Source organism: Silurus meridionalis, chromosome 14 (assembly GCF_014805685.1).
Source record: "Silurus meridionalis isolate SWU-2019-XX chromosome 14, ASM1480568v1, whole genome shotgun sequence".
NCBI lineage: Eukaryota > Metazoa > Chordata > Actinopteri > Siluriformes > Siluridae > Silurus > Silurus meridionalis.
In genome coordinates, this window is record NC_060897.1 from 1,040,654 (window position 1) to 1,067,789 (window position 27,136).

A 27,136-nucleotide genomic window follows, 5' to 3' on the forward strand; every position below is an offset into this window, starting at 1 on the left:
TTTACTGCTTTAATCACATCAGCATTGTCTGGACGATTCCTCCTGACAACGATTCCTTCACTCATTTAATAGCATCATTTTTAGCGTTTATTTCACCCTCACGTTTTTTTCCCTCCCAAACATTTTCATTTGCCTCTCATTGCTTCCCGAAAAAAACAATACCTTGTTTCTGTGACTCATCCCGCACTAATCTCGTGCCCATCCAATGAAATGCGCTGTGGACCACTTAAGCTCCGCCCCCTGAGCGTAGCTCTTCCTACCCACAAAGCGAGCTGTTTTTGTTATAACTCTATATTCATTATAATTAATCTGATTACAAATGCAAAATGTTTAGATAGCTAGCTGCTCAGAAAATGATTTATTCATTTCAGAGAATTATTTACTCCAGGAAACGATTTACCTCGAGGTGTGATTTAGATCTATGTATTAATATATTGTTATAATTATACACACCTATTAAATAAAGTATAATCAAATGTGACCATAAGATCGCCATGTGCTTTTTTCTTGAACATCTTATTCCACATTTAGGCTCCATTTGCCATTATAAGAAGCTCCACTCTCCTGGGAAGATGTTCCTCTAGATTTTGTGGAGTTCGATTCCGCTACAAGGATGATAGTAAAGTGATGAAGGTGAGGAGGTTCCTGGGGTGCAGTCAGCGTTCACGCTCTTCACAAAGGTGTTCAGTAGGGTTGGAGCTCTACAGCAGTGAGATCTTCCACACACATATCCAAACCATGTAAAGCAGATCTTCATGCTGGAACAGGTTTTGGGTCTCCCAAGTTCAAGAGAAGGAAAAAATGACATCCCACATCTGAAGACCTCTGATACAATTGTGTGTCTCTGACTTTGTGCTAACAGTTGAGAAATGACACGTGTGGGAAAGTCAGATGTCCCAATACTTTTGATCATAAAGTGTTTATTTTAGAAAAAGAAAACAAAAACATGCATTTTAGACAAAATGTATAAAAACGATTGTAAATAGTAGTGACAAATATGATGAATAATGATTTTATTTCTAATTAATAATCTTTATATCATATTATATTAGAAATTAGGGCCAAGTGGTGTTAAGGTTGTATGTTTGATTTATTTTGTATTTTTATTGTCATTTTTTTTTAGATTAGAAAGGCAACGCCCCACATTCAGCTGTGATAGAAACCGTGTTCTCACTCTTTTGTTTTCACAGGTTTTTATTCAGAATGTGTTTTATATTCGACATTTTCACAATAAATACTGCATTTCTCTCATTTCTGCAGAATGACAATAAAAATCAGCACCTAACATTACTTGCATAACTAACTATAGGCGCCTCTGGTACAGTTAGTCGGGGTGCATTTCGGCAGTATCCCAAACGCCTTTCTGCTGCCTATCTGCGCGCCCTTTCTAACGCAAATGACGCCATGTTTTGCACGAGCTACCTAGTGCACTTATAAATCACATAGGACGTTATTTGCAACGCGGCCCTTGTACACCCTCCCACCCCTCCTGTTGTGTCCTTGTGGTTCAGAGAAGCTTTACTAATATAACTAACTTGCTTGACCGAATTTGAGCTCGCGCACGCGTACGACCAATCGAATCATTTTGAATGTTAAGTAACGGTTCGTAGGACAATACGATTGGCCAGGTTGCCTGTCCGTCAAATAAATGAACCAATCACAGAGAAGAGGCGAACGGCGGGGATTGGTTGAGTTGATTTTTCGCTTCTTAAACCCTCTCTGCTTAAACACTATCCAACTTCCAGGTTTGGGGAGAGAAAAAAATATGAGCGAAAATCTTTAGCAGGATAAATATGATTTCTTTCCTTCTCATGATTCGTCTGGTTTGACGGTGATTCCTATACAATTCTGCAATGTTCTGGTGTCACAGGGTCATCTGACGGGGAACCATTTGTGCAATATGGAGGATTTGGAGAAAAACAATTGCTAGTCGGCTAGCCTAGCTTAGCTTGGCTTCGAATAGCGTAGCAAAGCATAAGCTAGTGTTAGCTTCGCTAGCGCGCTAATATTTCACTACGGAAGAGCTGATTAGGAATTGGGACGAAAAGCCCGTCAGGTAAAAAAAACAACAACAACTTTTTATGGAAGAAAATAAATTGTGTTGTCATTTTACATTGTTTCTGATTGATGCAAAGCATGAGGCGAGTAAAATGTTTAAATATATAAAAGGTGTCTAAATGAATATAGTCGTTTACAGGCAGAGGATCTGCAGCAAAAACCTGCTAGCATGCACAATGTAGCTGAGTGGGAAACTGTTTACCTCAGAAAATTATTTACCCCAATGGGATTATTTACCTCAGGAAATGATTAAATGATAAATCGACTTTCCCTCATAATTATTTACCCCAGTTATTTTTTTTTATCTCAGTTATTTACCTCAGGAAGTTATTTACCTCAGAGAATTATTTACCTCAGTTATTTACTTCAGATAATTATTTACCTCAGGAAGTTATTTACCCAGTTATTTACTTCAGAGAGTTATTTACTTCAGAGAATTATTTACCTCAGTTATTTACTTCAGATAATTATTTACCTCAGGAAGTTATTTACCTCAGGAAGTTATTTACCCAGTTATTTACTTCAGAGAGTTATTTACTTCAGAGAATTATTTACCTCAGTTATTTACTTCAGATAATTATTTATGTTAGGAAGTTATTTACCTCAGGAAATGATTAAATGATAAATCGTTATTTTTTTTATCTCAGTTATTTACCTCAGGAAGTTATTTACCTCAGAGAATTATTTACCTCAGTTATTTATTTCAGATAATTATTTACCTCAGGAAGTTATTTACCTCAGAGAATTATTTACCCAGTTATTTACTTCAGAGAGTTATTTACTTCAGAGAATTATTTACCTCAGAGAGTTATTTACTTCAGAGAATTATTTACCTCAGTTATTTACTTCAGATAATTATTTATGTTAGCGAGTTATTTACCTCAGCGAGTTATTTACCTCAGCGAGTTATTTACCTCAGCGAGTTATTTACCTCAGCGAGTTATTTACCTCAGAGTTATTTACTTCAGAGAATTATTTACCTCATAAATTATTTACTTCAGAGAATTATTTACCTCAGGAAGTTATTTGCCTCAGGAGGGACTTTGAGAGGAGAATGATCCAGAACTGACAGGAACATAATATTCAGTCCGGTCGATGTGTCTTTATATCAGTGTTCCCCTGAAGTACCAAAGATCAAACTTGGTCTGAGTACTGAAAATAAATAGTGCAGTATTCCAACCATATGTTGAAATTAAGATTTTATAATTCCTTGAAGTTGTAGTTCAGTAAACAGTCCAATTTGTTGTACAATAAATTGTTAAATGAGTTTAATTTCTAATTTAGCAATTAAATGACCTCTAATTAGAGGCCTAAAGCTGCTTTTTTCCCTCTGAACGTTTTTCCAGAATGCATTTCACCCTCTTTTCATTTATGACGTAGGCCAGATTCAAGGTTACCACCGGTCAACTTTGTCCTGCAGGACCTTGTTTACACGTCTCTGCTTTATATGGACACGTTAAACGTCATAATTTTAACTATTAATTCATTAAGATTTTTTGTACTGTTTATTTATAAGATGTAGAACCTGTTTCCAGAAATAATTTGCTTTTAGCATATCCAGAATTATTATTTTCGTTATGGTGCTCTGTTTTACACGATATACAAGTTTCTTAATTATTGAACTTTCTGACAGGCATGTAAACATGAGGAAAGATCTGATGTGTGTGATGATCTGATCATTATTTTATTATTATTAAACCCTAAAATATTGCCCTGTTTTTAAGTTTGGAAAGGCCTGGTCGTGAATCGAGATAGTAGCATGTTAAAAATGTTTTCTTGGTATTTTATTTGTGCTGTCAGCAAAACCCTCCTCAAAAACGAGGAACGTCATTGACTTAAACACTTCTTGTTAAAACTTGTACAATTCTAAACATGGCTTTTTTTGTTGGTAGATATTTATTGAACATTTATGGAAGGAGTCTCCAGTGGCAGTAACTTTGTAATTGAGTGCTTTTTCAGGAAGTTTCACTTTTTGCCGTTTCTTGGTGGTATGAATAAATTTTTAGAGAGAGAGGGAAAGGAAGGAAGGAAGGATGAAAGGAGTCTTTATATCAGCTATTATGAAAGTGAGAATTGTGGGAAAGTGAGAAGCACTAACTGTGTCTTTAACCTTGCACTCTGTAAATCCTGCCTCAGTAAATTAATAATATTAATAAATGAAACATTTGTTTTATTATCGCACTGGCAGGCAACGAGCTGACACTTCTTCACCTCTAACGTGCTCGTAAATGCACGTGTTTCATTATTTTATCTTAGCCATAAATATCGATGTTGTTTCTTCCATACACTTCACTCACAAAGAAGTACAATTTCACACCTTTTTAACTTTTTTAACCTTTTCCCTCAAATTTTAATTGAAACACTTTTTTTCGATCTGTTTGTTTATTTATTTATTTTTGAATTTACTTGTAAAGCACATGCTAGTACAGAAGGCGTCGCTAATCAAGCACTTTTGGAACCCAGTGGTTAAGCTCGCTGTATGTGGCGTCCAACTTTCCCGCCTTTTTTCTTATTCTTGTTTATCTTTCAGCATGTGGATGGTGGGCGAACATGGAAGGATCGTATAGAATGAGTGTGAGGGAGCTGTGTGAGACAGATGATTTGGCTACGAGTCTGGTGCTGGACCCGTTACTCGGGTTCAGCACCCATAAGATGAACATAAGGTAGGTTTGGCACTGCGCCACACACACACACACACACACACACACACACACAATTATATGAACAGGGCTGCAGGTAGGAATAGATCATGTGCACTCATGATATGTAAAACTTGTAAAAATATAATTATATATCTCTGATTTTGTTAAATAAATTATTAATGGCAAAAGTTTATAACTACAATCACGTGATATGATTAAATATGAACATTTATAATAAATAATTTAAGTATATATTTTTTTTTTTTCTAAAAAAAAAGACTCCTTAATTATGTTTGTTTGCTTGTCTATATCTGTCTGTCTGTCTCTCTCTTTTTTTTTTCTGCCTGTGTGATTGTTTGCCTCTGTCTGTCTTTCTATCTATCTGTCTGTCGCTGCTGATCCTTTTGTCTGTTTATCTGTATTTCTACTTGTCTGTCTGTCATCCAGAAATTTGTTTATAAAAACATGATTGAATAATTGTATTTATTTAGTTACTCAGACCCTCATCACTGTAATTAGACGTTATTTGTCTGTTTTTAATTATCGTCACCAACTTCTGTGAAAAACAAGGATCAAACAAGCCATGCCATTTTGGTTTCACTTAGAACTACCAGGTTTCTCCTAATAAGTTAATCTACAGCGTATTATGATAATGTTGTAAATAGAAAGAATAATGTAAACAATATTTTTAACATGCGTGAAAAAATCCAACCCCTCCCTCATTTTCCATGATCCGTGACCGACACGGGAGCATCTTGGTGGCAGGGATTTAAATATTGAACAATATCTTAAAATATTCTGTATGTCTTAATTTAATAGTGTAAATATCCTTTTGATTGTTTTTCAGTGCATAACTGTATTTAGTCAGCTTGCACAGCCAATTTAGCCGAGTTAATTTGTTATTTGCTATTTTATAGGTTTATTGCCCCCAAATCTTTTTCTACAATTGCTTCTATATCTTTGCGTGATGTTCAGTACATTGTGGGTTTAAAATGTTTTAAAGAATCGTTTTACGACTATCAGTCGACTATAAGACTTAGAAGACTTTGTGACTCATATGTGACTATGTAAATGTTTAGTCGGGGACACCCCTAGAGCTGAGCTTCTGTTTTCTTTAAAGATTAAAACACCATGCTCGCCCACAGGCAAAGCGAGTCTAGTTTTGACCTTTGAACTCATGTTAGCTTGTCTACGAGATTATCTTTATCGAGACTTTATCAAGTCAGTCTGCTGGTCATGTGATCTGTCCAGGAGATCAATAGAAAAGAAAACATGTAAATCATTGTTCTGTTTGTCACAAAACGTCTGGCTTGTGGAAGAGTTGACCAAGTCAAAAGGACGTTCCTGGCTAAAATGTCTTTGCATATGGCCAAGTTTACATAAGGTGCCATGTCAAAAACATAATTTCCAGCAGTTTCAGTTATATAATGTTCTAATTATTGTGTACCATTATTGTTTATTGCAGTTTCTATGGAAATGTAATTTGGGAATTTCATGTACATATTAAAGTTAAATAAGTAAATGAATGATTGTTCTGATCTGTTATGTGTATCCACATACAAACACACCAGTCGGTTTATGAGAATATTTTTTTCAGTAAACTGATCTGTGGAGCACAGTAGAGACCCCTGTCCTACACTGTACCTGTATAGGAGTGCTAAAAAAATAAACTGCTAGCAGGTTGTTACATTATAAAAAATTTATAATGTATTTAGATCCAACACAAAAAAAAAACATGCCATTATTTTTCATTAAATGTATTTTGTAAAGATTTACAAAATACATTTAATGAAAAATAATGGCATGTTTTTTTTTTTTTTTTTTTGTGTTGGATCTAAATCTAATTATAGATTTTAAATATTTTGGTTGGTTTTAAACTGAATAGTGATTTGGTGTGTGTGTGTGTGTGTGTGTGTGTGTGTGTGTGTGTGTTTGTGTGTTTGTGTGTGTTTGTGTGTGTTTGTGTGTGTTTGTGTGTGTGTGTGTGTGTGTGTTACTCAGTCCTCTGCCAGAGATCCGGCGGTGGAGCTACCTGAGGGAGACGCTGCTGCGCTTTAAGCGCACTCGGGATTTCCAGGCCACTTACGATGCCCTGCTGGAGGGCGAGTGGACAAGCGAGTACTTCAGAGACCTCGGGTCGCACCGGCAGGAGCTCCTGAAGCAACACGTGAGTATAAAACCCTGCCTTGTCTGACTGCTGTTCTGCTGTGGGGCTGTTTTTATTTTATTTATTTATTTTTTATTTTCACTGATTACTATTTCAGACGCGCTGCTTCATGTACGGGATTCACCTTAAAGGTTTATTTCTATTGTTGACTAAATTAAAGCGACGTTTGTGTTTGAGGTCACTGGGAATAGTGAGAGGTGTGTGTGTGTGTGTGTGTGTGTGTGTGAGTTAGAGAGAGAGCGAGAGAGAAAGGCTCAGCACCTCTGGGTGTGAGAATTGCTGTCTTTCGGTTCTTTTTTCTTTTGTTGTTGTATTTTTAGATGTAAATATTCCTTAGACACAGTAATCATTCTATTTTGAACACCGTAACTTTATTTATATTAATGGTATTTTTTATTATGTTTAATGTCGACTACGGTCCACTTAAAGAAATTTCCCCACTGTGGGACGAATTAAAGTTTATCTTATCTTAATACACAATATCTACCAAAGTATACCTAAGCATAAGATTGGTATGTGCTTTTTGAACATCTAATTCCAAATTTAGTCCCCATTTACTGTTATAATAACCTCCACTCTTCTGGTAAGATGTTCCACTAGATTTTGGAGTGTGTTTGTGATGTGTGGAGATTCATTTATCTACAAGGGTGTTAGTAAAGTCAGTTACTGATGTAGGTGAAGTGTGGAGGCCTGGGGTGCAGTCAATGTGGGTTGAATTTAGAGCTCTATAGCAGGAGATCTTTCACTTCCAACAAATGTAAAGCATATCTCAATGGCTTTGTGGACATGGCCTTAGTCATGCTACAACAGGTTTGGATTTTCTGGTTCAAGTGAACCGAACATTTAATGCTACCACATCCAGAGACCTCCTATGCAATTGTGTGGATCGGAATTTGTGCATGCTTCAGGAAAAACTTAAAAAAGGATGGGGAAAGGCGGGTGTCCCAATACTTTTGGCCAATTGTAAAATTGTCTGTAAATTCGATATTTATAAAGTTACGAATAATAGTTAAAAATCAATTTTCTTCATTCAATTAATGTTACTTTTACACAGTTTCCTACAAAAAGTGTTTTATGGTGTTTGAGAGACATGTGCATGTTCCTTTTGCAGAAAACTCAGTAATGTAAAGGTCTAAATATTTACTTTGACCAAACGAATTTAGAAATGTCCAGATGTTCCACTTTATTTCGACTTAAAAATCCTCCCTTAGCATGAACATCAGCTTTACACACACTCTGCATCCGGCGGACACTTCATTATTCCAAACTTTCCGCTGAAATACTTTGCCGTGCCTCTTATGAAACTTTCTAAAGATGTTCTTCAATAGTTGGAGATTTCTTTCTTGTGATCCAGCTTATTCGAGAGCAGTTAAATAGGATTTAGGTGCGGTGACTGGGCAGGTCGTTCCATGCTAGAAATCACTCCAGACGACTGTTTGCTCTCAAAATAACGCTTACAGAACTCTGAAGTACTCTTCGGCGTATTGTTGTCTTGTATGGAATTTCATGGTGTTGAAGTATGGAAAGGTATCCATGTTGGATCAGTATTCATTTCATCCAGAATAAGTCAAAACAACCCCAAACGATTATTAAGCTTCTACATTCTACCATGTTTGACTGTGGGGGTGAGGCAGTCTGCTAACAAAATCTCTCCTGTTGTCTGTCTTGCACAAGTTCTTTTGTTAGAGACAGAAATGTCCCGTTTGGACTTTACAGAACTTGCTTCCACTCATTCACTGTCCAATTCACTGTTTTAATACATTTTGGGACTAGTAAGGTGTGTTTATGCAGAACCATTGGCACCAATAATTGGTTAGAAGCGACTTGATTCTTGTTGGAGTGTTTTAGAATGTTTACTTTGAATATATATCGCATTTATTTATATTTAAACGTCTTGATTCTCTTTAGATGTACCGCTATCTCACCGCCTTCCTATTGGACAGTGGAGTCCAGATCGAATCATGTGACCGCTATTCCTCAGAGACCAATGGAGCCAAAATCACAGCAACGAGAAACTGGTGAGACTGGTATTAATAAACACATAGCGAATAAGACATTTTTGCTGACTGAACTGCTCGCTAATTTCCATGTGTGTGGTGGTGAAGGTCGGTCGGCGAGCGGGTGGAGGTGCTGCAGGGCTGCATTGCCGAGCTGAGTCCCACCGACAGCGCCGTTCTCCGGACCGGCGTAAACGATTTCAGCGTGATGTACTCGACACGGAAGCAGTGCGCTCAGCTCTGGCTCGGTCCAGCTGCCTTTATTAACCATGGTGAGCTGATGTAAACCGTCTTTTCCTCTCTCACACACATAAAGAAAAGCGTACACTAAAGTTCTGACACTGGACATTAATAAATAAACAGTTTCCATAAAGTAAACGCAGCAGTGTCAACCCTTCAGCCCAGGGATCCCTAAACTAGAGGAGGATAATTTATGCTTTCTAAAATGGTCGGTTTATAACAGAAAGTCACATAGGACTAAATACATGTGAGAATAATTGAGTTTCAATAAACGAATCGTTTCCATAATCTGCTCTACATTTCACTGTGGAGGGACTTTTTGAACACACTGTATTTGTATTTTGATATAATTTGGCTATTAAATGCACTAAATGGGTTTATTTTTCACAAATATTCTTCTAAAAAGAAAAACAAATTACAAGATTCCTGTCTTATTTTTTCTCTTATTTATTATTACCCTTTATCAAAGAAAAGGCACTTGTGACCCGATTTATCGATGGTAAAATCAACAGAATACCGTAATTTCCGGGCTATTAAACGCACCCAAATATCAGCCGCACCCTCTGAATTTTAAAAAGATTTTTATTCTGAACATAAATACGCCGCACCTGTCTGTTCAGTGTCTACACTAAAACTAATGAACTTTACACAGGCTTTAACAAAACACAGAGTCTGTTACATGGCTTGTATCTAAACAGTAGCCTACCAAGAAAGTGATTGTTCACTGTCTTCCTCCTTCCTTTCACAACTATTTCTCTCGGGAGTTTATCTTTTGGCATCGTCGTGCATTTAAAAATCACCATCGGTGAATCTTTTCTCCCGATGCCGTGCAGCTCAGAACACAGGTGAAGTGTGTGTTTTCATGCCCGGTTGTTTTCAGCGTGACGAATGATTCACATTTCCTGTAGACAGTCCGAGTGAGCGGCAGGTCAAACATCAGAGGAACATCATCCATATTTATGATGTGGTGCGGCCCGATTCAGTGGAAGTGCATCTGATTTAATATCAAGAGTTTCATTGGTTCCCCTGAACCCGTTCTGCAATTTAATTGGTCTAATGTTATGGGGTTCAGTTTTTATCTTAAAGTTTGTGAAACCGGGAAAAACATAAATTAGCTGCTTCGTTGTTTAAGCCACAGGATTCAAAGCATGGGAAAAAAGTAGCGTCTTACAGTCCGGAAAATACAGTAATCGATTACTAAATTAGTCGATAGCAGCAGCCCAAAAACACACATTCAAAATTACATTTTCTAAAAACGTCAGGCATTGTTCAGAGGGTCGTTCCAAATGTGGGGGCTTTAGTTTGGGAACGCCTGTTCTAGAGTGTTATTAGTTCAGCTGAAAATCACAGATATAATAATGTACTTGTACACACCCGTCAGTTCTGCATTTATTAGAAAACTAATCAACAACATCTGACCAGTCCATAATTCAGTACTGCTGTGTTTTTAACTAAATTGTTGTTTTTTTTGTGTTAATTTGTCTTTGTTCTCTTTTTTGTAGACTGCAGGCCGAATTGTAAGGTAAGTTATTAGATGTTTATTTTTTGTCCTGATTTGTTTATTTTGGATGTACAGAGCCGAAATAGACTTTTTGATCATGCCCCACCCCATTTTTCTCTTTATCTCTTGTTGATCTCTGGTGTAGACAAGAATATTCCAGTTTAAAATACACCTGCAGCATGTATAGTTTTTTTTTTTTTTTTTAAGATTATAAAACAATTGTTTCTTTTTATATTTAAAAATCCTACAAATGGTAAAAAAATTAAATAAAACTAAACAACTCGACTATTTCTGTGTCAGTTTGTACCCGGGGATAAGAATGGAGCATGTGTGAAGGTCGTCCGTCAAATCTCACCTGGGGAGGAGATCACGTGTTACTATGGCGACAGCTTTTTTGGGGAAGACAACGAGATGTGTGAATGTTGCACCTGCGAGAGGTGAGGGAGTCCCGGAGGGGTGTTGATATTTTAGACCTTTGTGTTTATTTTATTTTTTTAACACTTTTTTTTTTTTTCTAAGTGCGTTTAGATTTTGTAAGATTTTCTTTTGATGTCGCTTTTACTTCTTCAGGAGAGGAAAGGGGTTCTTCAGGCACAGGCTGTCTGCGCTGCAAGCGTGGGAAGGCTCGAATGATCCTCTAGGACAGAAGTACAGATTCAGAGAGACGGACCTGCGGCTTAACCGAGAGAAAGGGAACAGTACTCCAAGTCCTTTCCTCCCAGTGTCTAACCCAGGTAACTGACCCAGTACTTTTTTTTTACATAATCCCTTACCTTGGCTTTCAGTTTCTTATCCTCTGTCTTCACTTTGTGTTTTATTTTATTTTATTAACTTTTTTTATTCCTCTCTCTGTCTCTCAGCCTGCTCTGTGAAGAATTCCCAACAGATGAAGAGAAACGCCCCTACAGTGAGCAGCAGGACAACAAAGACCAAGAGGTGGAAAAGGGAGGAGCGAGTCAACCTGGCTGAGAGGACGCAACGCAACCACTTCATAACGTACTTGTCTCTTTACAACCTGAAGGATTTGAGTGTCTGCTTGTACAGTCACAGTGTGGATTTCCTTTTAAGCTGCAAGGATTCCACCAGTAACGAAAGAGCCTTTCTTCAAAGAATCGAAAGCGTGAGACCAAAACTGGAGAGCAGAGCGGCGTGCCCTGCGTCTCCTGCCGACAACGAGCTGATCAGAGCCAAGGAAGGATTAGACGTCTCTGACAACGTATCGAGTAACGCAGATGAACTGAACTTGAAACCCTTCACATTGACCTCAGTTCCGAGCGACCCTGCAAACTCTAAACGCCAAGAGGCAGAAACCAATGCCGTAAGAGTTGTTCATCAGATGGCCATTTCATCGCGGACCAGGAATATGCTTCGATCCCGCCTCCGATGCTCCGGAGCCTTCGACCGAGGTAAATTCTCTTGCTTAAATAAAAAGGCGGTCAAGATCATAAGGCAGACATCTAAGCTGCGTGTCGGTGCGAGAAGTCACGCTCAGCGTAGAAGAGGTACTGTCAGAAAAGCTGGTCCTCATAAATCACACTTAAACAAAACCCGACGAGAAACAAACAGCAAGTCATCGCCGGCGATCACAGAGGAGAAACAAGGCAGCTTTGGGGATTCTCCCCAGTCCATGGCTGACACCGAGAAGCGCATCACTGTCTCCGATGCTGCTAGGGAAGGGGATTCAAGCTCCCCGAGTGCATCTGGGATCTCCAGGGAGCTGCAGAAAAAACACATCCCTTCTGTCGACTCTGGCTCTGGCATGCTCGGTGTTAGCATGACTCCCCTTTCCTCCAGTCATCTGCCACCACCTCTTCCAACTTCCTCACCATTATCATCAGCTCCTCTTCCTTCAGGTTTGACGCATTATGTAAAAGTCAGTCTGGTCAGAATGTCAATCCCAGGAGACCAAGCAGATGTTAAGGCAGATCAGGAAAGAGCAGACAGTGGAGAAAATGCAGATCCAGCGCCTCCGACAGCTGTAGAGAAGCAGATCCCAAAGTGCAAACGAAGCAAAGGTATCTCAAGAGTTGGTTTTAAGAAAGGTGTGAGGGAGATGTACTTTACTCCGAGCGCAGACAGCTTTTTAAAGGTGACGTGTGACATCGAAAGCAGTGGAAATGCTGTTGCACAGGTGACACCTAAGTGTAATGAGAGAAATAACGACAGTCAGGAAAAAGAAATTAACAGCAACAGTACGGCTTCAGATTCTTTTGAGAAATCCTTGGTAGAAAACAACGAAATGGTGATCGATTTAAGGAAAAGCGGACCGATGCCAAAATGTCAAACAAAACAGACTGAGACAGGTGCAGCTGAGGAACAGGATCAGGAAATTCATAAAGGTAAGCAGGGTCAGGTAACTAAGCAAACCGAACAGACTGTACAAAATAAATCAGATCTGTTGTGTTGTGGAAACAAAACGGTCGTCCTAAAAGAAGCTAGAGTTTTTCTGTCTGATATTTTAAAAAGCTTGAGCGGTGACCTCGTTAGTCAAGGACCGGACGGTAAAGCAAACCATAGTATAGTTAGGAATTCTTTGCGACAAAGCGATTCGATTAAAAGAATAATATCCCTTACTGGTTCACCAAAATTAGCTTTAGAGCAAATAAAAAATCACCCTGCAATCGCAAGAGTAACCAACCAGCGCAGTGTTCAGATTATTTCAGAAGCTCATCAAGGTGCAAAAGTGGCAAAAAAAAAAGATCCAGAAATTATTACGATTTCCTCCGAGTCCCTCTCCCCTCTAAAAGGTGGTCTGGATCACAATTCTCAGAGCAGCATCCCGCTAAAGAAACGGGTTTTCCGGGAATCCCTCGAAACCGATCCCGATCAAGACGCAAGCATAACTACAACTACAACAGAGGCTCCGTGTCCCAGTAATATTCTGGAGACTAGGCCAGAGTTTCGGTTGCCTGCGACAGAGACGACTGATGATGGAGCTCAGACCTTAACTTTACAATTGAGCTCTTCTTTTAAAGATGAAGGGTTAGGATCAAAAAAGACTAGGATGTGTAAAACCTTAGTAGCCAAGAGGCTGCAACAAAGAAAATGTCTTCGAAACACTCAGGCTAGATCAGCACAAACCCCTAGTAAGATGCTCAGAGAAAAAAGTACCACAGGTAGCCTGTCGTCAGTGAATCCCCCAGAAACCAGAGTAAATATGAGTAGAAAATGCAAAGTGAAATCTGAGCAAGGGAACAGGGTGCAGTGTATTAATGCGGGGAAAGAAATTAATAAGGATGTAAGAGAGGCTGGGCAAAATTTAACCGAGGAGATTAAGGAAAAAAAAACACAGAAGCGGGCACCTCGTCAGCTTCGGATTCTTTAGTTAACACAGAAGATGAGCAGAACCTTAATTTCAGAATACGTTTAAAAAGGAAGAGGGGGAGAGAATGGGAAATGGAGAGTGAATTCAAGGGGGAAGGTGCTTTGGTCGAACCACTGAGTTCAGAACCACGTGCTGATGTCATTGATCCCTTCAAGGCAATTTTGGATTCTGTTGCTATATTAAACCTGGAAATGGAACGTATTCGGAGTCATGGAGAAGCGGACAAAAGCGTCGGCCTGGAACAAGCCACTAAGGCCGTTCATGACGTTTTGGAACATTGCCAAAAAGAAAGTAATTTTAAATGCAGGAAAAGGCATAAAAAGATAACCGCTTCTAGCATTAACAACGAGAAGCATGCTAGCAGACAAGAAACCACTGTTCAAGGTAAAAAGGATTTTCATGAGGTGCTCGGACAACAGAGTCAGTTTGTAAGGCATCTCAAAGTTGAAGCAGATAATACGGACATCAAACCGCTACCTCTGCTCCGGTTGCGTCGCCGGGCCGAGGGCAAATGGGAGGTGGACGGTGAGGAAACTCAGACGCAAGATGGAATCACGGGACCGGGAAATTCTGTGCTAAGGGACTCGCGAGTTCTGTCATGTTTCTTTCCTGACAGGATGCCGTCAGGAGAAATGGCTTTCAGCAGAATCAAAGAAGAAAACCTTTCTCCTTGCCAGCATCGGATAAGCAAATTTGACAGGTTTAGAGAGCTCTCTAAAGGTGCGGTCTCTTCAGAGCCTTCCCTACTGTCCCTATCACCTTTATCTCTAAATTCTCCATATCACGAAGGACTAACGGAAATCGCCAATCATGCACGAGTTGCACAAGAAAGAGTTGAGAATCTGGAGAGCGAAGACTTGACCGAGGTTTGCTTAAGTCACAACTTGCTTCAGATCAACAAAAGCCTCTCTAAACTTCAAGCCATGAGCCAACAGCAGCCATCCTGTGCACCTGCCAACATCAGTGCAACTACCTCTTGCCAGGTTCAGTCTAAACCTTTGTCTCCTCCCAGCTCCCCTTTTACCACCGAATGCACCTTTCCGAACTATTCGGAGGACATTTTAGATTTTCACTGCTTGAATCTTGACGGCTACGATCAAACACACGCACAAAACAGCCTCCCAAATTCGCTTACCGACTACTGCGCCGGTGAACCACATAACACCGGATCTTTTAGTAGTCCGTTCTCTCAAAGCCCAGCAGACGGATGGGATCCAGAGACCCCTTACCTCGGCTCTCCAAGCCCAGGGAGTAGCTTTAGTACTCCAGAAGACCTGAGTTTTCCCGATCTCGGGCTTGCACGATACGACATGCCATCGTTAAACACCGAGTACTCTTCCAAAGATAAAGCATTTTGTCCCGCCACATCGGGTTCGGCTGCTGGCAGAGATACGGAAAGGAACGCATACTTTTTTGATAATACATCAGCAAAGCGCAATGTGATTTTTCAATCCAAGGAAGCATCTTCAACTCCACTGATTTGTGTGGCAGACAAAACATCAGGTAACCAGAGAGACTTGATAATATTTAACACATCCTCAAACTCTAAGCAGCCTGTCCCCCCTGTGGCTTGCTCACAGTCTCAGGATAAAATGCATTTCCTTGACAGCTCGAGGAATTTGTCAACCCAGTCAGACTTTGGTAAAATTCAAACTAAGGACAAAAATAACGATCTGCTCAGCTTCGTTAGCTCTACTAATAAATCCCAGCCTATGGTTTTGAGTCAGTCCATGCCAGGTTTTTATAATGCTGGATTACAAAGCAACCCTCTTAAACCCTTTCACTCGCTTCATACAGGAAGCAAATCCACCTCATTCTCGGAGTTCCCAGGGCCTCTCAACCTTGGAAATATGGTTTTCCGTGGCTATGAAAAGAAACCTACGGCTTTCCAGAATTACAACAGTTTGGTAAAAATCGAAGGCGGTGGATACGGTCATAATGTTTGTAAAGGCGACGCTAAATTTGCTTTGAAATCTCAAGGCAGCAAGTCTGAACTTACCGACTCCGTTCCGGGGCCATCGAGTTTACGCAATCACAAGGATTTATCCTCGGAGTGTTCTCAAAGCGCATATTTGCGATACTCTGAAACCTCAAGAAGAGATACAAAGACTGTTCCACCAAATAAAGGACTACCTAAAGCACACCCACCGAGCGATCGGATTTACCCAGTTTACTTTCTCAGCTCTAGCAAAACCACAACAAACGCCATCAAGAGCATGCCTTTTGAAAAGCCTCGCAACACACAGGTTGACAATTCCGTCAGCTCTGACATTCCTTCAACGTTTTTTCATAGCACTCAGAGTCACAGCATACTCAACAATAAACACCTGAGGCAGGATAAACCCCACGCCGTGGTAGCCCCAAGTCAGAGCTCTCAAGTCTCAGCTCCATTAGATCGAAATCAGCTTTGTTTCTCGCACTGTGATCCCTTAGAACCCAACTTCAGCGCTTCGCTGTCTCCTGCCGTTTCCCAACATGGCAGTCCACAAGTGAGCTACAGAGATTCCATCACTCAGGAGGCTCCCACACCCAAACCTCAGCCATCGTCCTTTATGTGCAATCAGTCTGCTCACCCGTCTTACGTTGTGAATTTCACCGGTGATCACTCGGTCACACTGAACTACAACGATGGCGGCGAATGTTTGAACTATTCTTCATCTATGCCCACGAATTACACGTACCATTGCCTCATGGAGCCTTCCGGAACCCAGGGAAGGCTCATCGTAGAACCGTGCGGTCCCTCGACCATCACGCATTCTCCTTCAGTAGGCAGCTTTGCGGGCTCTAAAGGCATGGCGCAGATGAGCAAGGATTCTCAGCAGCACGGGCAGTCCGGATGCCATCCGGTCATTTCCCATCACTTCCCGCCGTCTCACTCGCAAAGCGCCTCTCTGACCGACCGCAAGCCCAAGAGACTGCGGCTGGTCGTTACTGACGGTACAGTAGATCTGGACCTGCAGTACGCGGACTGAAAAAATTAATAAAATCGCTATTTATTAATGACAATGCAAATAAGTTGTTTATATGTAAAAAGAAAAGACGTACTTTTAAACTTGTGCTTAGCATTTATGATTTACGATAAGCTTCTTTTGTGTAAAAAAAGAAAAAAAAAAAAGAAATAATAATTACACAAATATTTAAAACATTTCATTGTCACCCATGATGAATTAATTGTGTAGAATATTTATGTATGAACTGTAGCAGTTTTCATATCGTAGTTAAAAAGACGGCCACATGATGGGGATGTTTTTCTGTCTCGTGGATCGAAATGTTTATTTCATACTGGTGTGTTTTAAAGCCGAGGTGTAGGCATAGGGCCTGCAGGATAAACGCTTACACTCGATAATGGTAACGACACATGATTTGCCCGAGTGGCTCTGTTCGTGGAGGACCAAGACGGGGAGCATGTGCTGTATTTTTATTTATTAATTTTTTTCTTTTAATGTACAGTACATTGCCTGTCAAAAGTGTGGAAACACCTAATTCTTGAGGGTTTTTGAGAGACACATGCACATTCCCTTTTTTTTTCCTTTTTTATGTAACTAGCTTATTAACAGTATTAAAATCGATCAAACTGTCACCTTTTAGTCAGGAGGTTTTGGATAAAATACATATAGCTTTGTTGTGTCCACTCATGTTTCTCCTTATATTTGGAGAACGTTTAATTATATAACATTATAAACATACAGACGATGAGCCGAAGCGTACGTACGAGTTCTGTAAGCGTTATTTAGAGAGCAGACGCTCGTCTGGAGTGTAATCTCTCATGGAACGACCTGCCCAGTGACCCCACCTGAATCCTACTGAACTGCTCTGGGATGAACTGGAAATCTCCCACTAGTGAAAATCTTTGGCATGTTTTATAAGAGGCACAGCAAAAGTATTTCGGTTAAATGTATTGAAAAAGGAATGAAGTGTCCGGATGCTTAGTGTGTGTGAAGCTGCTTATTTTTTTTGATAGTTTTGTTTGGTCAAAGGAACTCTAAACACAAGTACATGACTTAGTTTGGTGTATAGAAACAAAAGGAAACATGCATGTGTCTCTCAAACACCATAAAACACCCCACTTTTCACAGCCACTGTAGTAGTTCATGGCAACACATTTTAGTCAGCTGCTCACATTTAAGACGGAAGTAGCCAAGTGGCTATTTTAGTTTGGTTATTATTATTTTAATGCTTTTCTTTTTACACGTACCTTTTTTTTTTTTTTTTTTTTTTTTTTTTTTCTTTCTCCTTTTGAACACACGTTATAATTTTGACATTCTTACACCTTAATTAATACCAAAAAGCATTGGTAGAACTCTGGTCAGGTCAAAGTCTTTAAATTAGAAAATCCAGAATATTTGAAATGAAACGTTCTGACGTAAATCTCTCGACGTTCGCGTATTCGGCACTTAGTTCACAAGGTTAGAAAAAAGCACTTGGATTCGCTGTGGTTTTTCTGAAAACCAGTAAAAAGTGTAAAACTAAAACACGAAGCAGATCAAGTGTGATGCAGATGCCGATCTCATTTTTCATAATTAGAATCAATCCTGGTTTGGGAAAAAAAATTGTGCATGAATTTCACACAAATTATATACGAAATCTTTATGACGGATTTAGTATCTTTTGAACATCTCTCTATTCTCGCTAAGTATTATGCTGCCATTTTTTTTTTTTTTTTGGAGTGGGGGGTTTATAATCTCCCACCCTGTAGCGTAAATACAGTTATTTACAAACACTTTATTTACACACCTTTTTCACACATTCTTCATATTTCACTGTAATTGTTTGAACAGTATTTATGCTTGATACATTCTTGAATTTTGACGGTACCTCGGGAGAGACGGACAGAAAAGCAGAAACGTCTCAGTGACATGTCACCACTCGTACATGCTCAGAAAAGGTTGGACAAAAGAAAAGAAAAAAAAACGTCTGCATGGATTGTGTGTGTGTGTGTGTGTGTGTGTGTGTGTGTGTGTGCGCTAGGGGCTGATTTGGGATCAGACTGTTTTTAAAATAACTAAAAAATCAAAACAAAAAAACAGGGCACTCGACACTAATTTGTAATTCTTTTTTATCCTCCATTTGCATGCTGTGTATGGTATATAATCTCCTGTGTGTTAGAGACTGGAAGAACGCATAAATATTTGTGAAGTTACACATTTTCTACACATTTCAGAGTTTTGACATGAAGCTGATGTTTTGTGTGGTCGTGTTTGGCGGATTTTATTTTTATTTTTTTCCTCAGTGTACAAAAAAAAAGGCCAATATGATATATTTATATTTATTTCAATATGCTCCACACATGGTGCTTTAATATAACTTAATGTTTTGATTGTACTGTATACAAATATTTTATTGCCCTAAAATATCTCTAGGACCTCAGCGTTCGACATGATTTATTTTCTTCTTCATTCTTTTTGTCCTCTGTCTCTACTGATCATCTTTATTATAGACCGTTTGTAAGTAACACGCTTAGATTGTCTTAATTACTATTCCACTGTAAAGACATGAAAATGATATAAATAAAATGTTTGTCACATAATCTTTTAAGAAAAACAAAGTCTAAGGCACGTCTTTTGTTGTTTTGTATGTTTAGTTTTGTTAGTAAGCAGTAATGGGTGATTTATTACAGGATAAACATCATAGCGGGATACTCGAGGATGTTTCAGGGAGAAAAGAAAATTATATTTATATTATAATAATATATTGCTAATGTTACTGGATACACACTACATAGTTTAAAGTGGATATACACCTGATCATAAGATTACTGTGAGCTTCATTATAACACCACAGTCCACATTTAGTCCTCATTTGCTGTTATAATCAGCTTCTGGGAAGATGTAGATTTTGTGGAGATTCATTCAGACACAAGGGTGTGAGTAAAGTCAGGTACTGATGAAGGTGAGGAGGTTCCTGGGGTGCAGTCAGTGTTCACCTTCATTCCAAAGGTGTTAAATAGTGCTGGAGCTCTAAAGCAGGAGAACTTCCACATCTTCCAACATTATATATATATATATATAATTATATATATATATATATATATATATATATATATATATATATATATATATATATATATATATATATAGTGGTGTAAAAAAGTGTTTGCCCCCTTCCTGATTTCTTATTTATTTGCATGTTTGTCATTTAAATGTATCAGATCATCAAACTAATTTAAATATTAGTAAAAGTGAACACAACATGCAGTTCTTAAATGAAGGTTTTTATTATTAGAGGAAAACAAAATCCAAAACTAAATGGCCCTGTGTGGAAAAGTGTTTACCCCTAACCCTAATAACTGTTTGGCCCACCCTTAGCAGTGACAACTGCAATCAAGCATTTGTGAAAACCTGCATCTGTTTCTGCGCTGTGGAGGAATTTTGCTTCACTCATCTCTGCAGAATTGTAATTCAGCCACATTGGAGGCTTTTCCAGCATGAACCGCCTTTTTGAGGTCATGCCACAGCATACTGTCTGACAGTTTCAGAGGTGGACTTGCTGGTGTGTTTTGGATCATTGTTGTGCTGCAGAACCCAAGTTAGCTTCAGCTTGAGGTCACAAACAGATGGCTGGAGATTCTCCTTCAGGATTTTTTGGTAAACAGCAGAATTCATGGTTCCGTTTATCACAGCAAGTCTTCCAAGTCCTGAAGCACCAAAACAGCCCCAGACCTTCACAGTACCACCACCATATTTCACTGTTGGTATAACGTTATTTTTCTAAAATGCGGTGTTACTTTTACACCAGACATAATGAGACACACACCTTCCAAAAATTTCAACTTTTGTCTCATCAGTCAACAGAGTATTTTCCCAAAAGTCTTCCGGATCATCAAGATGTTTTCTGGCAAAACTGAGACGAGCTTTTATGTTCTTTTTGCTCAGCAGCGGTTTTGGTCTTGAAACTCTGCCATGCAGATTATTTTTGCCGAGTTTTTTTTCAAGGTGGAGTCATGAACACTGACCTTCACTGAGGCGAGTGAGGCTGCAGTTCTTTGGATAATGTTGTGGGGTCTTGGATGAGTCGTCACTGTGCTTTTGTGGTAATTTTGGTCCACTCCTGGGAAGGTTCTCCACTGTTTAATGTTTTTGTGAATAACGGCTCTCACTGTGGCTAACTGGAGTCCCAGAACCTTAGAAACGACTTTATAACCTTTTTCAGACTGATGGATCTCATTTACTTTCTTTCACATTTGTTTCTAAATTTCTTTGGATCTCAGCATGATGTCTAGCTTTTGAGGATCTTCTGGTACTTCACTTTGTCAGGCAGGTCCTATTTAAGAGATGTCTTGATGATGAACAGGTGTGGCAGTAATCAGGTCTGGGGGTGGTGAAAGAAATTCAATTTAGGTGTGATAAACTACAGTTTTAACAGGGGGCAAACACTTTCACACAGGGCCATGTAGTTTTGGATTTTGTTTTCCTTTAATAATGAAAAACCTTCATTTAAAAACTGCATGTTGTGTTCACTTGTGTATCTCTTACTAATATTTAAATTGATCTGAAATATTAAAGTGTGAAAATGTGTACAAAAATAAGAAATCAGGAAGGGGGCCAACACTTTTTCACACCATAAATAAAATACCTGCTTGGTTTAATAATATATAATAATATAATTTATAAAAACAAAATAGAAAGAAATGAATTGGTGCAATATGCTTTTTATTATGATTAAATTGAGTAATCGATTAAATTGACACAAATTAAATAAAAATTTAATATTTGGAAAAATTGAATTAAAACTTTTACATTTGTTAGACCACATTTGGGTAATACAAGTGTGTGTGTGTGTGTGTGTGTGTGTGTGTGTGTGTGTGTGTGTGTGTGTGTGTGTGTTTGTTTTACATGTAATATTGAATTTTCTGAAGCTATGATCTACTTCCTGTTCTACTTATTTCAGCATTTACTTTAACAAATGTATTTATTCCTTCCATCCTTCATTCATTCACTCCCTCGACACGTGGAATTATCAGGTCATAGCACTAAAGAATCATAGCACTAGCGTTAGCCGTTCACCACTTCCTGCTTATCTGCTGGTGATCTGGATTCTTTAGCGTTCTGCTATGGAGTGAGGAGTCACGGTGACACTGCGCTAACTCTCGTTTCTGAAGATTCAGTACGAATGTGTGAACCGTTACACCTCGATTAAATAAAGATTTCACTTATTTTTATTCTGTTTTTCATTCCTTTCTGATTTCTTTACTGTTTTGTGTCCATGTTCTTTTTTCCCCTTCATGTAAGATCTACCAGTGTTCCTCCTCAAACTGGATTATTTCTTTATAACAGCAGAGAACAAGAACAATTAAACAACATTGTTTCATTTATTACTTAGTGTGAGGTGATGTGGGAGTGTGTGTGTGTGGGGGAGTGTGTGTGTGTATGGGGAAGTGTGAGATGATGTGGGAGTGTGTGTGGGGGGTGTGAGATGATGTGGGAGTGTGTGTGTGGGAAAGTGTGTGGTGATGTGGGAGTGTGAGGTGATGTGGGAGTGTGAGATGATGTGGGAGTGTGTGTGTATATGGGAGTGTGAGATGATGTGGGAGTGTGAGGTGATGTGGAAGTGTGAGATGATGTGGAAGTGTGAGGTCATTGTGGAGTGTGAGATGATGGAGTGTGTATGTATATGGGAGTGTGAGATGATGTGGGAGTGTGAGGTGATTGTGGAGTGTGAGATGATGTGGGAGTGTGAGGTGATTGTGGAGTGTGAGATGATGTGGGAGTGTGTGTGTGGGGGGAGTGTGAGATGATGTGGAGTGTGAGGTGATTGTGGAGTGTGAGATGATGTGGGAGTGTGAGATGATGTGGAGTGTGAGATGATGTGGAGTGTGAGGTGATGTGGGAGTGTGAGGTGATGTGGAAGTGTGAGGTGATGGTGGAGTGTGATGATGTGGAAGTGAGGTGATTGTGGAGTGTGAGATGATGGGAGTGTGTGTGTATATGGGAGGTGAGATGATGTGGGAGTGTGAGGTGATTGTGGAGTGTGAGATGATGTGGAGTGTGTGTGTGGGGGAGTGTGAGATGATGGGAGTGTGGGGTGATGTGGAAGTGTGAGGTGATGTGGAAGTGAGGTGATTGTGGAGGTGAGATGATGTGGGAGTGTGAGATGATGTGGGAGTGTGAGGTGATTGTGGAGTGTGAGATGATGTGGGAGTGTGAGATGATGTGGGAGTGTGAGATGATGTGGAAGTGTGAGGTGATGGGAGTGTGAGGTGATGTGGGAGTGTGAGGTGATGGGAGTGTGAGGTGATGTGGAGTGAGGTGATGTGGAAGTGAGGTGATGTGGAGTGTGAGATGATGTGGGAGTGTGTGTATATGGGAGGTGAGATGATGGGAGTGTGTGTGGGGGAGTGTGAGATGATGTGGGAGTGTGTGTGTGTGGGGGAGTGTGAGATGTGGGAGTGTGGGTGATGTGGAAGTGTGAGGTGATGTGGAAGTGTGAGGTGATTGTGGAGTGTGAGATGATGTGGGAGTGTGAGGTGATTGTGGAGTGTGAGATGATGTGGAAGTGTGTGTATATAGGAGTGTGAGATGATGTGGGAGTGTGAGGTAATTGTGGAGTGTGAGATGATGTGGGAGTGTGTGTGGGGGAGTGTGAGATGATGTGGGAGTGTGAGGTGATGTGGAAGTGTGAGGTGATTGTGGAGTGTGAGATGATGTGGAAGAGTGTGTGTATATGGGAGTGTGAGGTGATGTGGGAGTGTGAGGTGATTGTGGAGTGTGAGATGATTGTGGAGTATGAGGTGATGTGGGAGTGTGTGTGTGTATATGGGAGTGTGAGATGATGTGGGAGTGTGAGATTATGTGGGAGTGTGAGGTGATTGTGGAGTGTGTGTATATGGGAGTGTGAGATGATGTGGAGTGTGAGATGATGTGGGAGTGTGTGTATATGGGAGTGTGAGATGATGTGGAGTGTGAGGTGATTGTGGAGTGAGATGATGTGGAGTGTGTGTATATGGGAGTGTGAGATGATGTGGGAGTGTGATGATGAGGAGTGTGTGTGTATGGGGAAGTGTGTGTGTGTATATGGGAGTGTGAGATGATGTGGGAGTGTGTGTGTGTATATGGGAGTGTGAGATGATGTGGGAGTGTGAGATGATGGTGGAGTGTAATGATGAGGGAGTGTGTGTATGGGGAAGTGTGTGTGTGTATATGGGAGTGTGAGATGATGTGGGAGTGGGAGATAATGAGGAGTGTGTGTATGGGGAAGTGTGTGTGTGTATATGGGAGTGTGAGATGGTGGTGGAGTGTGATGAGGGAGTGTATAGAGTGTGAGATGGGGTGTGAGATGATTGAGGACTGAGATGAGTGTCAGAAGTGTAAGATGAAGTGGGAGTGTGTGTCTATGGGAGTGTGAGATGTTGGTGGAGTGTGATGATGAGGGAGTGTGTGTATGGGGAAGTGTGTGTGTGTATATGGGAGTGAGATGATGTGGGAGTGGAGATAATGAGGGAGTGTGTGTATGGGGAAGTGTGTGTGTGTATATGGGAGTGTGAGATGGTGGTGGAGTGTGATGAGGGAGTGTATAGAGTGTGAGATGGGGTGTGAGATGATTGAGGACTGAGATGAGTGTCAGAAGTGTAAGATGAAGTTTGAGTGTGTGTCTATGGGAGAGTGTGAGATGTTGGTGGAGTGTGATGATGAAAGAGTGTATGGAGTGTGAGATGATTGAGGACTGAGATGAGTGTCAGAAGTGTAAGATGAAGTGGGAGTGTGTGTCTATGGGAGAGTGTGAGATGTTGGTGGAGTGTGATGATGAAAGAGTGTATGGAGTGTGAGATGATTGAGGACTGAGATGAGTGTCAGAAGTGTAAGATGAAGTGGGAGTGTGTGTCTATGGGAGAGTGTGAGATGTTGGTGGAGTGTGATGATGAGGGAGTGTATGGAGTGTGAGATGATTGAGGACTGAGATGAGTGTCAGAAGTGTAAGATGAAGTGGGAGTGTGTATATGGGAGTGTGAGATGGTGGTGAAGTTTGAGATGATTGAGGAGTGTGGAATGATGAAGGAATGTAAGATGAAAGGGGATGAGTATGAGATGATAGAGGAATGTCAGATGGTCTACATGGTAATGACGGTGGATGAGATTGAGGTGGAGAAGTTCACGAAAGTCTGCATGATGATCGAGGAGTTTGAAATTATAGTCACACCCACACACTGCTGTGTGTTAAGTGATGGTTCCTACACACGCTGTGACTGATTTCCCCTGCTGGTAAGTGTGTGTGTGTGTGTGTGTGTGTGTGTGTGTGTGTGTGTGTGTGTGTGTGAGTGTGTGTGTGAGTGAGTGAGAGAGAGAACATGTCAATTCAAATTACCCATAATGCATTGTTCTTCACTATTCTTGTCTCTTTGATATTTCTGTCAGTATGTCTTTCATTGTCCTGCTTTTGTCCCTTTTTTCTTTCCTTTTTTATGCTTTAAAACATTAAAAAAATATATTTTTATCCTCTTTTGTTCTCCTTTTTTTTTTTTTCAGTTTTTCGCTCCAGGGATCTTCTCAGGGATCTTCCTATTCATCTGTTCATAGCTTCATCGCTCGTCTTTCTCCGTTCCGGACCCAGTTTCCTCCTTTTTTAGTGGAGAGTAAAGGGTTAACCTCGAAGCAAAGTGGGCCAGCTTTTTCCATATTGAGGACAGTGTGTGTGTGTGTGTGTGTGTGTGTGTGTGTGTGTGTGTGAGAAAGAGAGATAGATTTGTCAGTATCTAGAAACTGGTGTACAGTGAATAATCAGAATCATGATTATAAAAAATCTAAACAAAACAAACAACAATTGGTTCTGAATATATTATTATATATTGTTATATATTACACAATGAACACACTGGTTCTTCTAAAATAAAAAATAAAAAAGTGCCCCCCCATTTTATTTTATGATAGAAATTATATAAAAATAAAGTATGTACAGCCGAATGGAAATAAACAGAGAGGAAATATCGGGGAAAAAGGAAAAAGAGCTATGAAAGAGAAAAGAAACGACCCAATTAACAAGAAAAAGAAAGCGAGACTATGCCCTTTTTCCTTTTCCTTCTTTAATTGGTCCATTTCCATAATTCTTTCATTTCCTTTCACTGTTCATTCTTTGCTTAATTCATTTGGCCGCTTTTTTCAAATTATTATTTAGATGTTAGAGATGTTCCTCAATGTCTGAGTTTTTCTTCTGAATCAATAGTTTCCTTCAGAACCGCTGAGTGTCTGTTTCCTGATTATTACTCCGTGCCGATGCACCAAAAGACAAGAATTTCTTTATTGTTAAACTCAAACCTGAAGTACGATTTAAACAAATCCTCCACATCCATTATGATTTTTCTCGAATTTTCTCCCACTTTAATCTCATTTCACTACGACTCAAAATATTTCAACTTTTTACTTCATTCTCATTGTTTCCAATTTATTATTGTTTTGCTACGAATTTATTCTCATAATATTCAATAAAATGTGCTTTTTTTTACGTGAAAATAAAACTGTCGTGTTTAATGATAAGTTCAACATCATCATTTTATGTATTTAATTTTTTCTCCAGAGTCCCTCTGCTCATGTAGATGTCAATATTACTGACTGGAGTCATAGATCTAAAACTAAATCCTGTTACGCCCCACGATTATAATCCTCTATCTCCCTCCCTCTCGCTTTCTCTGTCTCTCTCTCTGTCTTTCTTTGTCTCTCTGTTTCTCTCTCTCACTCTCTCTGTCTCTCTCTCTCTCTCTCTCTCTCTCTCTCTCTCTCTCTCTGTCTCTCTCTCTCTCTGTCTCTCTCTCTCTCTCTCTATCTCTCTCTCTCTCTCTCTCTCTCTCTGTCTCTCTCTCTCTCTGTCTCTCTTCCTCTCTTCACAGAAATCTACACATCACCATTGAGACCCGTCTGTGAGTTTTTCCCATAACATTGCAATCCCTCTATAGAACCAGTTGATGAAAGTGTGTGAAACTGTACCAGTGAAATTAGGGATGAAATGATGCTCAGCACTTTAATCTCTTTACCCAAGGAAACAGAAGGTGCTGATGAGATGAGAGATCTAAGTGGAGTCCGAGTAACCCCAGGTCTTTTTTCTTTATTCAAATTACAGGGCAAGTGATTGATTGAATTCGAGAAGAAAAAGAAGGTTGGGCCGGGGTGTGGCGATGTCGAGATGCCGACATGTGGAGATGCCGACATGTGGAGATGCTGAGATGTGGAGATGCCGAGATGTGGAGATGCCGGGATGTGGAGATGCCGGGATGTGGAGATG

At 39.8% G+C, this 27,136-nt stretch overlaps 1 protein-coding gene across 1 annotated transcript; it reads left to right on the forward strand.

The window, feature by feature from the left end:
- The first annotated feature begins 1,683 nt into the window (after positions 1-1,683).
- On the forward strand, positions 1,684-13,930 carry kmt5c (lysine methyltransferase 5C). Its single transcript, XM_046866896.1, has 9 exons — positions 1,684-2,056; positions 4,589-4,721; positions 6,702-6,867; positions 8,776-8,885; positions 8,973-9,136; positions 10,607-10,626; positions 10,906-11,042; positions 11,176-11,339; positions 11,466-13,930. Exons 2-9 carry the CDS (start codon positions 4,609-4,611, stop codon positions 13,928-13,930), a joined length of 3,339 nt encoding a protein of 1,112 aa, XP_046722852.1. The 5' UTR covers positions 1,684-2,056; positions 4,589-4,608.
- Positions 13,931-27,136: the final 13,206 nt, after the last annotated feature.